Source organism: Bos indicus, chromosome 24 (genome assembly GCF_029378745.1).
Source record: "Bos indicus isolate NIAB-ARS_2022 breed Sahiwal x Tharparkar chromosome 24, NIAB-ARS_B.indTharparkar_mat_pri_1.0, whole genome shotgun sequence".
Lineage (NCBI taxonomy): Eukaryota > Metazoa > Chordata > Mammalia > Artiodactyla > Bovidae > Bos > Bos indicus.
In genome coordinates this window covers 54,613,259-54,625,753 of record NC_091783.1, presented here as the reverse complement: position 1 = coordinate 54,625,753, position 12,495 = coordinate 54,613,259, and the positions used below count along the sequence as shown (strand labels likewise).

General features: G+C 39.8%; 2 protein-coding genes across 5 annotated transcripts in view; one reads left to right on the top strand and one right to left on the bottom strand.

Moving 5' to 3' along the window:
- The window catches only part of CCDC68 (coiled-coil domain containing 68), a 58,141-nt gene extending 46,869 nt beyond the window's left edge, over positions 1-11,272 (top strand). For all 4 annotated transcript variants that reach the window (XM_019986942.2, XM_019986941.2, XM_019986940.2 and 1 more), the window contains 2 exons: positions 8,058-8,134; positions 11,106-11,272. In XM_019986942.2, the coding sequence (XP_019842501.2) occupies positions 8,058-8,134; positions 11,106-11,163 (135 nt within the window). In that variant the 3' untranslated portion in view covers positions 11,164-11,272. The remainder of the gene's footprint in view (positions 1-8,057; positions 8,135-11,105) is intronic.
- Positions 1-12,495, bottom strand: part of RAB27B (RAB27B, member RAS oncogene family) — a 198,146-nt gene that overhangs the window by 3,230 nt on the left and 182,421 nt on the right. The gene's annotated exons all lie outside the window — the stretch shown is intronic.

Below are 12,495 nucleotides of genomic sequence, written 5' to 3'. Positions count from 1 at the left end.
TGATTCAGGTCACATTAGAGCCTCTTCCTCAGAAGAAACGTCTCTAAAGGCATTTCTTCACAGCTTTTCTTACATAGTAGCCTTTGGCAAATGTTATTTATAAAATATTTTCTCTTAACGTATTTTAATAACTATTTTTCTCTTTTTACATAACTAACGTATGTTCATTCATCCTGTACAAAGTAGGAAAGACGGATAAGCAAATATAACAAGAAAATCACTCAAATGTACTGCCCATGGGCAGTTATTCAGCACGGTTATGTCTATCTCTCTTTCTGTAGGAATTTTGTGCCTGTTACATACTTGTGTGCGTATATTAAAGGTACAGACAATATATGGCACCATTTTATTGTAAACTTTTGTTTCATCAACTTTTTCCATGTCATTAATTATGTAATTAAGTCTGTAAATTCTTACTGAGTGGGTACTGTGGTGTTGGCACTAAGTTTGGGGAAAAAACCAAAATAGACGTGAACCTTGCTCTCTGGAATGTAGTATCTAGTGAGGGAGACAGATAGAAATACACTAACATGTAACTAATGGTATCGTGGAAAGGTTCTGCAGGAAAAGGATAAGACGCTCAGGCAATGACACCTGGGTGGAGGAGTGTATGTGGGCCATTTAGGTTGGTGGGTGGGAAGACTCTCTCTAGAAAAATGAATTTCAGTGTGAACTTCGTGGACATTGGGTGGTAGGGCATGTCAGGTAGCCAGACAGGAGGCCATTGTGGGTGCTTCTAATCTAAGGGGTTAGATCATGAAAGGCCCTTAGGCCATTCTAAGGTATAACAAGAAGGTCTTTGCTTACCAGTCAAATTAAATTAACATTATCCTTTTAATTAGCCACCAAAGTTTCCACCGTACTGTTATGGAATAATCTAATTAACTTCATGCCTACTGTTGGATTGCTTTCCAGGATAGCTTTTTGTAAACAGCAATGAACTCAATGTACTTGTACAAGTACTTTACTGATTATTTGTATAATTGCTTCCTTCCTCAAGATAAAGTTTTAGAAACAGAATTGGTAACTCAAAGACCAGATCCATCTTTAAGACTGTTGGTACATGCTCTGATTTTCCGTGTCTGCTGGGTCAGACATCTCCTTCAGCTGCCGTAGAAACAGAATTGGTAACTCAAAGACCAGATCCATCTTTAAGATTGTTGGTACGTGCTCTGATTTTCCGTGTCTGCTGGGTCAGACATCTCCTTCAGCTGCCGTAGAAACAGAATTGGTAACTCAAAGACCAGATCCGTCTTTAAGATTGTTGGTACATGCTCTGATTTTCCGTGTCTGCTGGGTCAGACATCTCCTTCAGCTGCCGCAGCTGCACCTTCAGCTCACTTTCAGTCCTTCAGTTCTGACATTTCTGACCTGCTAATAGCCCTCTTTTTTACCCTCTTTATTATTAAGGGAATTGAGCATTTAAAAATCCTTTGCAATTGTTTTAATGAAATCTAAGAAAGTTGGGATGAAAAACACTAGTGCTCAGATTCCCATTTTGAGCTGGGATTCTCCTTCAGATCCAAGTTTATTTGTAATTCAAAGCGGTCAGGTGTGAGGTAGGGATCTAACTTTTTAGTTGTTTCCCTATTGAGCAGTCTGGCCTTCCATCATGAATTTGAAACACCTATGTATCCTAGGCTAAATTTCTACGCTGCGAATCAGTGCCAGTGGTGTATCTGCCTGTTTGGCTCCTTCTGCTTTAATTATCATAATCCATCACTCTCACTCAGTGACGACTCAGCCATGTCTGACTCTGCGACCCCACGGGCTGTAGCCTGCCAGGCTCTTCCGTCCATGGGATTTTCCAGGCAAGAATACTGGAGTGGGTGGCCTCAGGGATTGAACCTGGGTCTCCCGCATTGCAGGTAGACTCTTTACCATTTGAGCTACCAGGGAATTCCATCATAATCTGCAGTACATTTCAATTGGAGAGGTTGTCTTCTTTTTTTGATCTTTCATTATGGTTTTAGGCTCTGGTCATCCCTAATTAAGTGCCAGCCCTCTTCACAGTCAGGGCATCAAGGGTGCTACTGCTTCTAAGTCAATCTTATGTTCTTTAGTTGTGTCTCTATCTGCATCATCCCCAAAGCTAATTTTACTGTCCTAAGTAACCTGGCGACCCATACACTACTAAGGCCAATTGGCCTTTTGGTGTAATAGTTAAACCAGAAAAATGTTTTGCTCCCATTGTATTGCTTCTGTATCCTCAAATTTAGCAAATAATTGCTGACTAGCCATTCAGTGTAATAGGAGGAAGCAACAGATTGCATTCCCTTCATGAGACTTCTTGGTTGCGTGCAGTCCATCTATACAAGGCTGCAATTCCTATAGCCTCTTCACTAAAAAAAAACCCATAGTGATGGGACAGCATCTCTCAGTACTGCCTAAGATTCTCTGTATGAAGCTGAGTCAAACTACTATTTTTTTAACACTTTTTTACATAAAAAGTCTTCAAATTATAGTGGTATTGATGAATGTCTTTATGATTTTGAAATGTATTATCTTCAGCAGATAAATAGTTTCCTGCCCTGCAGGGAATGTTTTAATGCCCATTTCAGCTTTAATAAAACTCATCCAAGCCACATTAATTTATTTATTCAGCAAATAGTTTTGTGTGTTTATGATGTACCAGGAAATGTTCCAAGAGGTAAATATATGGCATAAACAGGACAGACTGTCCTGACCTCATCTAGCTTTATTTTAATTGAAGATGTGTACAATAAATACATGAACAAATCAATGCACAGCTTAATTAGGGAGGGGTAACTGCTCCAAGAAGAGCAAAACAGTGTGACAGTTACAAAGTGATGGGAGTCAGGAAGGGCATCTCTGAGCCTGTGCTCTTGAACTAGGTACCTGAATTGAGTGAGTGCTTGATCTGGAGTGAGCCTGTTTCTAGTCTAGCCCTGGTCAGTACTTTGTTAAGAAGGTCTTAAACTGAAGTGACATGTGCAGGGGTGTACTTGCATTACAAACTTAAGACCATGACCTATTTTGAAATAACAGTGTGAGCTGATTCTGTTTATGAAAAATTGATCACCAGAGCTGAACAACCCTTTTAAAGATGTCAACTTTCTAAACCACATAGACAGCATCTTTTTCTCATCCATAATCAACACGCGTGTCTCTTTGAAGGCATGCTGCATATTTCATTTTGTTTAATCCTCAAAGCTACTTTGGGTGAAAGTTATTAATTACTACATTCCCTAAGGGAGTAAACTGAGATTTGGAGAAATTAAGACACTTGTTCAAAATGACTCAGCTGCATTCAAGTCTTCCTGGCTTGAAGCACAAGCTTTTCTTCCCCCACTATCTACTTATCTGCGTGATCAAATAAGTGTGTGTATGTGCAAAATATATACATAGGTATATAAATTTAGAAATGATATTTATTTCTATACACTTAGCATATATATTTAGAAATGAATAGTTATAATGTTAAATTTTCAGGGTCATTTATATGTATTTGGGCCATTGTCACAGCTATTACATTAATTTTTTTTCTATTTTCTAGAGTTTTGAATCATGAAAACAAATACTTTTTTTCTAACCTAGCAGGGATTTTTTTTTTTTTCCCCTCCACAAGGGGAATAAAAATTCACTCATCTAAATCTGCTCTCTTTTTTCTTTTCAATCTTTGAGGATTTTAAACCTCTTTTAAGTCTCACCAGGAAATTTCTGCTTAACTCTGCCAAAATTACTTACTTTTCTTTCTACTTGGCGTATCTTCATCATCTTAATTTACAGCTCTGAAATTTATCTTACATTTCATGCATTTCTAACGTCTTAACTAATGACCTGCTCATATGGAGATGCATCTTCAGAAATTACTCCATTTTCTAGACTTTGAAGAGTATCCTACTTTATGTAATCACCACCATCCCTAAAATTTAATTTACTTCCAAGACTGTTTTTCTAGCAGTTTAAGTATGCAAAAATTCAGTTCTTTTGGAAAATTGTATCAGTGAACTATCCTTGGGTAGATTCAATAATGGTGGACTTACTCTGGCCATTAATTTATAATTTTGTAAACTAATGATGTAATTAAAGCATATGAAAGTCCATGAATAAAAATTAAAGACCTAATTCTATTTGATGAAATAAATCACCACAGAAGTTGAAGTATGTGAAAATGTCTAAGATGATAACACTTATACTTCTGTATTTTTTGGAACCTAACAACTTGAGAAAGTAGGAGTTTGTTTGGGAAAAACTCCCAATAATTTCTACATACTTGTCCAGCCACAGCAATATTTTTATTCCAGTGCTTGTTGTCATCATGATATTGAGTTTCAGGTTGTGCTTCGTGACTTATAAAGTATTGTACAGAAAGGAGTTTTTCTGAGTCTTGTACTTGGCCCTGATAAATGAGGGCACTTGTTTGGAATGCATATTCAATTTATCTCCATTATACAAGGAACACCTTCATCACCAGTTTGTCACATTCGAAATACCTTTCCTGGTGAGATTTAGGCACTTAACTCTTGAAATATCACAGTGAAATGATTCATGTAGGAAGAATTTTGCTTCATTTTTCATTATTATTCCATGTAGATGCTGAGGGATGAGAAGGTGCAAAGTTCATATCTTGTCTTGGCTTTCCTTAGTTCAGTGGGTCTTCATCTTCACTGCACATTAGTATCACCTGTGAAGTTCTGAGACCTCCAGAACACTGAATGCAACCAAATGAAACAGAAACTTCGGGTGTAGGACCCAGGCATCAGTAGGTTGTAAATCTCCCAGGTAATCCCAATATACAATCAACACTGAAAACCACTCCTTCAGTCCAATAGGCTTTCCTATGTGAGCAGATATCTTAAACCTATCACTTGGCCACCCTGGGTTTCGGATTCAATGGCTTGGTTGGGAATTGAGGATGTGCAGTCTTAATAGGTTCCCAGATCAGATCAGATCAGTCACTCAGTCGTGTCCGACTCTTTGCGACCCCATGAATCGCAGCACGCCAGGCCTCCCTGTCCATCACCAACTCCCGGAGTTCACTCAGACCCACGTCCATCAAGTCAGTGATGCCATCCAGCCATCTCATCCTCTGTCGTCCCCTTCTCCTCCTGCCCCCAATCCCTCCCAGCATCAGAGTCTTTTCCAATGAGTCAAGTCTTCGCATGAAGTGGCCAAAGTACTGGAGTTTCAACTTTAGCATCATTCCTTCCAAAGAAATCCCAGGGCCGATCTCCTTCAGAATGGACTGGTTGGATCTCCTTGCAGTCCAAGGGACTCTCAAGAGTCTTCTCCAACACCACAGTTCAAAAGCATCAATTCTTCGGCACTCAGCCTTCTTCACAGTCCAACTCTCACATCCATACATGACCACAGGAATGTGATGTCCAGTGGGCCTTAGAAAGCATCACTACGAACAAAGCTAGTAGAGGTGATGGAATTCCAGTTGAGCTATTCCAAATCCTGAAACATGATGCTGTGAAAGTGCTGCACTCAACATGCCAGAAAATTTGGAAAACTCAGCAGTGGCCACAGGACTGGAAAAGGTTAGTTTTCATTCCAATGCCAAAGAAAGGCAATGCCAAAGAATGCTCAAACTACCTCACAATTGCACTCATCTCACACGCTAGTAAAGTAATGCTCCAAATTCTCCAAGCCAGGCTTCAGCAATATGTGAACCCTGAACTTCCTGATGTTCAAGCTGGTTTTAGAAAAGGCAGAGGAACCAGAGATCAAATTGCCAACATCTGCTGGATCATAGAAAAACCAAGAGAGTTCCAGAAAAACATCTATTTCTGCTTTATTGACTATGCCAAAGCCTTTGACTATGTGGATCACAATAAACTGGGAAATTCTGAAAGAGATGGGAATACCAGACCACCTGATCTGCCTCTTGAGAAATTTGTATGCAGGTCAGGAAGCAACAGTTAGAACTGGATATGGAACAACAGACTGGTTCCAAATAGGAAAAGGAGTTCGTCAAGGCTATATATTGTCACCCTGTTTATTTAACTTATATGCAGAGTACATCATGAGAAACGCTGGACTGGAAGAAACACAAACTGGAATCAAGATTGCCGGGAGAAATATCAATAACCTCAGATATGCAGATGACACCATCCTTATGGCAGAAAGTGAAGAGGAACTCAAAGCCTATCGATGACAGTGAAAGAGGAGAGTGAAAAAGTTGGCTTAAAGCTCAACATTCAGAAAACGAAGATCATGGCATCCGGTCTCACCACTTCATGGGAAATAGATGGGGAAACAGTGGAAACAGTGTCCGACTTTATTTTTCTGGGCTCCAAAATCACTACAGACGGTGACTGCAGCCATGAAATTAAAAGACGCTTACTCCTTGGAAGGAAAGTTATGACCAACCTAGATAGCATATTGAAAAGCAGAGACATTACTTTGCCAACAAAGGTCCATCTAGTCAAGGCTATGGTTTTTCCTGTGGTCATGTATGGATGTGAGAGTTGGACTGTGAAGAAGGCTGAGCGCTGAAGAATTGATGCTTTTGAACTGTGGTGTTGGAGAAGACTCTTGAGAGTCTCTTGGACTGCAAGGAGATCCAACCAGTCCATTCTGAAGGAGATCGGCCCTGGGATTTCTTTGGAAGGAATGATGCTAAAGCTGAAACTCCAGTACTTTGGCCACCTCATACAAAGAGTTGACTCACTGGAAAAGACTCTGATGCTGGGAGGGACTGGGGGCAGGAGGAGAAGGGGATGACAGAGGCTGAGATGGCTGGATGGCATCACTGACCCAATGGATGTGAATCTCAGTGAACTCCGGGAGTTGGTGATGGACAGGGAGGCCTGGCGTGCTGCGATTCATGGGGTCGCAAAGAGTCGGACACGAGAGAGCGACTGATCTGATCTGATCTGATCTGACCTGACTAGACGGACCTTTGTTGGCAAAGTAATGTCTCTGCTTTTCAATATGCTATCTAGGTTGGTTATAACTTTCCTTCCAAGGAGTAAGCGTCTTTTAATTTCATGGCTGCAGTCACCGTCTGTAGTGATTTTGGAGCCCAGAAAAATAAAGTCTGACACTGTTTCCCCATCTATTTCCCATGAATTGGTGGGACCGGATGCCATGATCTTCGTTTTCTGAATGTTGAGCTTTAAGCCAACTTTTTCACTCTCCACTTTCACTTTCATCAAGAGGCTTTTGAGTTCCTCTTCACTTTCTGCCATAAGGGTGGTGTCATCTGCATATCTGAGGTTATTGATATTTCTCCCGGCAACCTTGATTCCAGTTTGTGTTTCTTCCTGTCCAGCGTTTCTCATGATGTACTCTGCATATAAGTTAAATAAACAGGGTGACAATATACAGCCTTGACGAACTCCTTTTCCTATTTGGAACCAGTCAGTTTCCCAGGGGATGTTAAAACTGTTGATCTCAGCCTTACGCTTTCAGAACTGTGCCTCCATGCTTTTTCTCTCCCTTTTTCCACCTCGCCAATTTCACCATGTCTTATAGGTCCAGGTAAACCAAGGAAGTCCAAGGTGCATCCAGATTTGAAATATGATCATATGATATGTTTCTTCCACCTTGTATATGATAGATAGGCTGTGTATCATTTACCACTAGTATAGAGAGGAAGAAACAGAGGCTTCGATGAGAAAATTGAAACTAAGGATCCCATGAACCGAAAGAACAGATGGTGCCTGTGTTCATGGAGTTTCTAATCAAGAGATTGCACCAGAAAGACAAATGTGTAATCAATATTGTGGATATCTTTCAAAAGGTTCTTTAATAAAGTTCTTTCATGAAGTTCTTTGCATCTGTCCCTATAAAAGAAACTGTAAAATGAAACAGAGTTCAGCTGCTGAATTTCAGAAGCTAAGCCAAAATACTAAATTTGAATCCCTTGGTAAATTAGGCATTTTTCAAGGTGTGTGTTTTTGGAAGTGATATTTAGGGCCTCAACACGCTTATGTTCTGTGTTCTAACAGAGTGACTGGAACAGCAAACTGACTGCTGAGGAGGGATGTAGGTGTGGGTCAACCAGGATTACTGAGTGTGGGACCAGTAAATGTGCTGCCTGTGTGATCTCTGCACGTTTTGTTTTTTTTTGTTTTCAATTTTAGAACAAAGAACTAAAAGCCAAGGTGGCGCTCTGGCCTGAAACTCCCGGGACAAAGGTATCTAAGGCTGTCTCTACAAGGTAAGGCCTTTCTTCCCCCACCACCTTCTGGCTTCGTGACCCCTGTTGAACATGTTTGACATTCATCCCACTTGAGTAAGAATCCAGTCCGTGAATACTTATGTAATCCTGTGTTTTCTGTCTGTCTCCCAGTTCTTTGGGAATGGGAACTGTATTGATCTTGCTTACCACTGACAGAATCCCTGAAATCTGATGTATGAATACTTTATGAATAAATGAATGAATAAATGTAGGTATCTTTTCCCTCCTCTTTGGTATAAAGCAAGCCCAGTCTTGGCTTCAACACTTACTCCAAACAGTACAGATCCCCTCTACCATTCTTGTTCCTCCATTGCTTGTATTTTCTGTGCCATTGATAGGCATTTTAATCATAAAAAGTGTGTATTTAGTTAAATTTCCATGTCTGTATCTCAAATCAAAGAGATTGTAAATGTCAAGAGGGCAAGAATAGTTCTTTATTTTCCACTTTATTTCCTATATTGTTAAGGACAAGTGTCTTTAATAACTACCTAATAATGAGTGAATGAGGCAGTGATAATGACCCGTAAAGCAATGGAAATGATAGTTGAAACCATCAAATCACTTTCTAATGTTGACAGAATCTGAAGTGACAGGTTGGTGGAAAAAAAGACTTCTGAGTTCAAATCTCATTTCCATAATACTCCATGAAATTATCACTTAAAAGAAAACATAGTCTGTAATTACATGAATCATTTTGAAAGTGATTAAAAACTTCCTGTTCTGGCAGCTTTTAAATTTCCCCGTCTGGTCTCTCTAGGGCAGAAACCCATTTTCTGAAACTCCTCTGCACAGTGCCTGACATGAAGAAATCAGGTCCCCTATGATTAGCATCAGTCTAGGAATTCAGGCAGATCTATCGCCCTTTTCAAAACACCCTGAAACCATGCTTCACTTTGCTAATGATGTATGTAATTAGAGACTAGAGATGGAGCCATTAAGGATCAAGCTTTCTAAAATCTCTGGGCCCCCAGATGCTAAGTTATTAACTTTTTTGGCCAGTAGCCCTGCAGCATCTAATAAAGAAAAATTGAGCCTAAGAAGTGTAATATTGGGTGAAATGCCTACATTTTAGAAGCAACGAAAAAAAAAAAAAATAGTCACTTCATGAGGGGAAGAGATGAAGATTTTAGACTAGAAAGGCAAACGTGATGACTTTCCTGGTGGTCTTGTGGTTAAGACTTCACCTTCCAACAGAGGGGATGCAGGTTCTATCCCTGCTTAAGGAGCTGAGATACTGTATACGTCATGGCCAGAAAACCAAAACATAAAGGACGGAAGCAATATTGGAACAAATTCAATAAAGGCTTTTTAAATGGTCCATATAAAAAAAATCTTAAAACAGCAAGCCAGACTTTCCAAGGGAAGGGAGGATGGTCAACTTTAGCTCCCTTACTGGGTACATTCTCCTGGAGTCACGGAGCATCATGGCCCGTCTCAGCTGTTCTGACCTGGAGGGAATGGAATCAAGAGTGGAGCAACGGCGGGAGCAACAGGTGGTCTCTGTATTGACCGTATTGAGTGCTGAGACTCAGGCTGGTACAAGGAGGATGAATTTGAGACAGTGACTTCTATGGCCAATCCTTTTAGCTTCAGTTAATTAATAAGGGTAGTTTTAAAGACTTTTTTCCTCCTGTGACTTGGGAAAGGCCAAATGGGAAAGTTTCCTAATTGAAGCAGGGAAACTGGACTGAGTATGACCTTTGGTTTATGATTTTTTATGAAGTTCCAATAGTAATGATGTGTCTATAATGGTTGCTAAGTTGCTTCAGTCGTGTCTGACTCTGTGCGACCCCATAAACAGCAGCCCACCAGGCTCCCCCGTCCCTGGGATTCTCAAGGCAAGAACACTGGAGTGGGTTGCCATTTCCTTATCCAATGGTAGCTCTCATATTTGCAAAATGAAATCTGACCAATTGGTTGTTTGAGAACATAAGTGGTAGTATGGTTTGGTAAATCTAGAGTCACCAAAATAAAATGGAATTATAACTTTAGAGAGGAACTGAAATATAAAAGTGGCCATTCTTGCAAGGAAAAAAAGAATCACACACATTTAAAATTTATCTTGGCAAATCTCTTAAATCACTTTTGAAATAGAGTTCTGCGCTATTTTTCAATAAGTACAAAAAACAAGGATTTTTTTTTCGAGCATTAAAACATATAGATGTTTCTTGAATTGAACACCAGAGAAATGGTCTTCTGGATATTAAAGATCATTGTTTGAAATAGCAAAAGAGCAACAATAAAATACGTATGTATGTATATATATATGTATATGTGTGCACACAGATATCAATGTGCATGCATATAAATATGTATATATATTTGTATATATATATTAAACTAGATTCACACACTGAGGAGAGAAGTTTAGGCTATGATAAACCCATAGAACTAAAACATTGTGAGGGAACAGTTGATTCATGTGTTCCATCTCAAGTCACTCTGGTGCATGTCTTCACTGAGTAGAAGGGCAAATACACTCTCCCTCTTCCTCATCCTGTTCTCTTACAGCTGGATGCCTTTACATAAGGTAATGCTTCCGTAGGGCTTCCCTAGTGGATCAGTGGTAAAAAATCCACCTGCAATGCAAGAGATGTGGGTTGGTCCCTGGGTCGGAGAGATTCCCTGGAGGAGGGCATGGCAACCCACTCCAGTATTCTTGCCTGGGAAATTCCATGGACAGAGGAACCTGGTGGGCTGCAGTCTGTGGAGTCATAAAGAGTCAGATACAACTTAGCAACTAAACAACAACAAGGCTTCCATAACATGCTTTCTGCTGTGTCTCGTGGGGAACTGGAATCAATCGATTAACCATCATTTCTTAGGTTGAAGCAATTAATAAAGGCTTGGCAGCACAGCAGCAGCGGTGATGGCGATGGCGGTGGCACTCCAGCTGTATCGATCACGGTTTATGTGCCCGATTTTGATAATCGTGTGGTCTTTTCTACAGTGAACTGAAGACTGAAGACACAACCCCATATTTGATGTTGGTTAGACTACGGAAATGAACTGGCTGGCTGGAGATCTGAATGAGAAAGACTACTACTTGGGTCTTATTTGTTCCTTGAAATGGTCTAAACACATATTAAAATGGTTCAATGCCAGTATTGAATGGAATTTGTTGTATTGTATTCAATGTATACATCAATAGCTTTGCAGGAAGATGTTTCATAAAATCAAACAAAGGAAATACATATTCAAGGAAAAGAACTCTTTCTTCAAAACTTATTAAATGGATGAAGAAACTGGATGCCTTCCCATGATGGAAGATGAATTTTGTTTACACTAAAAAAAACCTGAATCTTCTTTATTTTTATTGTTTGCAAATATTTGCCTAAGGGACTGGTTATGACCCTTTGATAGTGGTTTCTATGTAGAGTCATCATCCCTTGGTATCCATGGGGCTTGGTTCTAGGAGCCCCAACGGGTACCAAAACCCATGTGGATGTGGCTGGTCAAGCAGTTTCCACACCTGTGGACTCAGTCAGTCCTTGGTGAGGGTCCTGCAGGTACAGAGGGCCGACTGTGTAAATGTAGGGAAGAGTGTACAGGCATACTTCCTTTCATTGTGCTTCACAGACATTCTGTATTTTTTTTTTCTGACAATTTGAAGGTTCATGGCAACTCTGCATTGTCAGATGATGGTTAGCATTTTTTGACAATAAAGTGTTTTTAAGTTAAGGTATGTATATATTTTTTAGACATAATACTATTGCACACTCAACAGGCTATGGTATAATGTAATATATAACTTTTACATGTACTGGGAAAGCAGAAATCTCATGTGACTCACTTTATTGTGATATTCTTATTGTTTTGGTGCTCTGGAATCAAAGCTGCAATGTCTCTGGGTATGTGTGTGTGTGCGTGTGTGTGTGTGTGTGTGTGTGTGTGTGTGTGAATAAATGATATACTATAAAGTTGACTTTTGGATAATAAATAATGTCTTACCATGATGTAAATTCATCTCCTAACCCATGGTTAGTTGGGAGAGTTATTTTCTACTGGATTAAGGGTAGAAGAAGGAATACATTTTTTTAACTAATTCCCCCACCCATGCAACCCCCCAAAGCTGAGAATCCTGGCTGCTTCACCACAGTTTAGGAGGTTATTGTTCTTCACTTGGGATTGATCTTTGGTTACTAGAGGCAACTCACATATCAGCACAAAGAAATGCACTTTGTGATTCTGCCGTTGTGACTAATTTTCTTTTCGACCTTCATTAATATTATCTAAGTAAAATGTTTAGGGGGATGAATAGAATATAATGCTCTGAGTTCATACCTCCATAAAAAGGTATTTATTAATACTCTGGATTCAAAGGAACAGTGGTTGCTGTC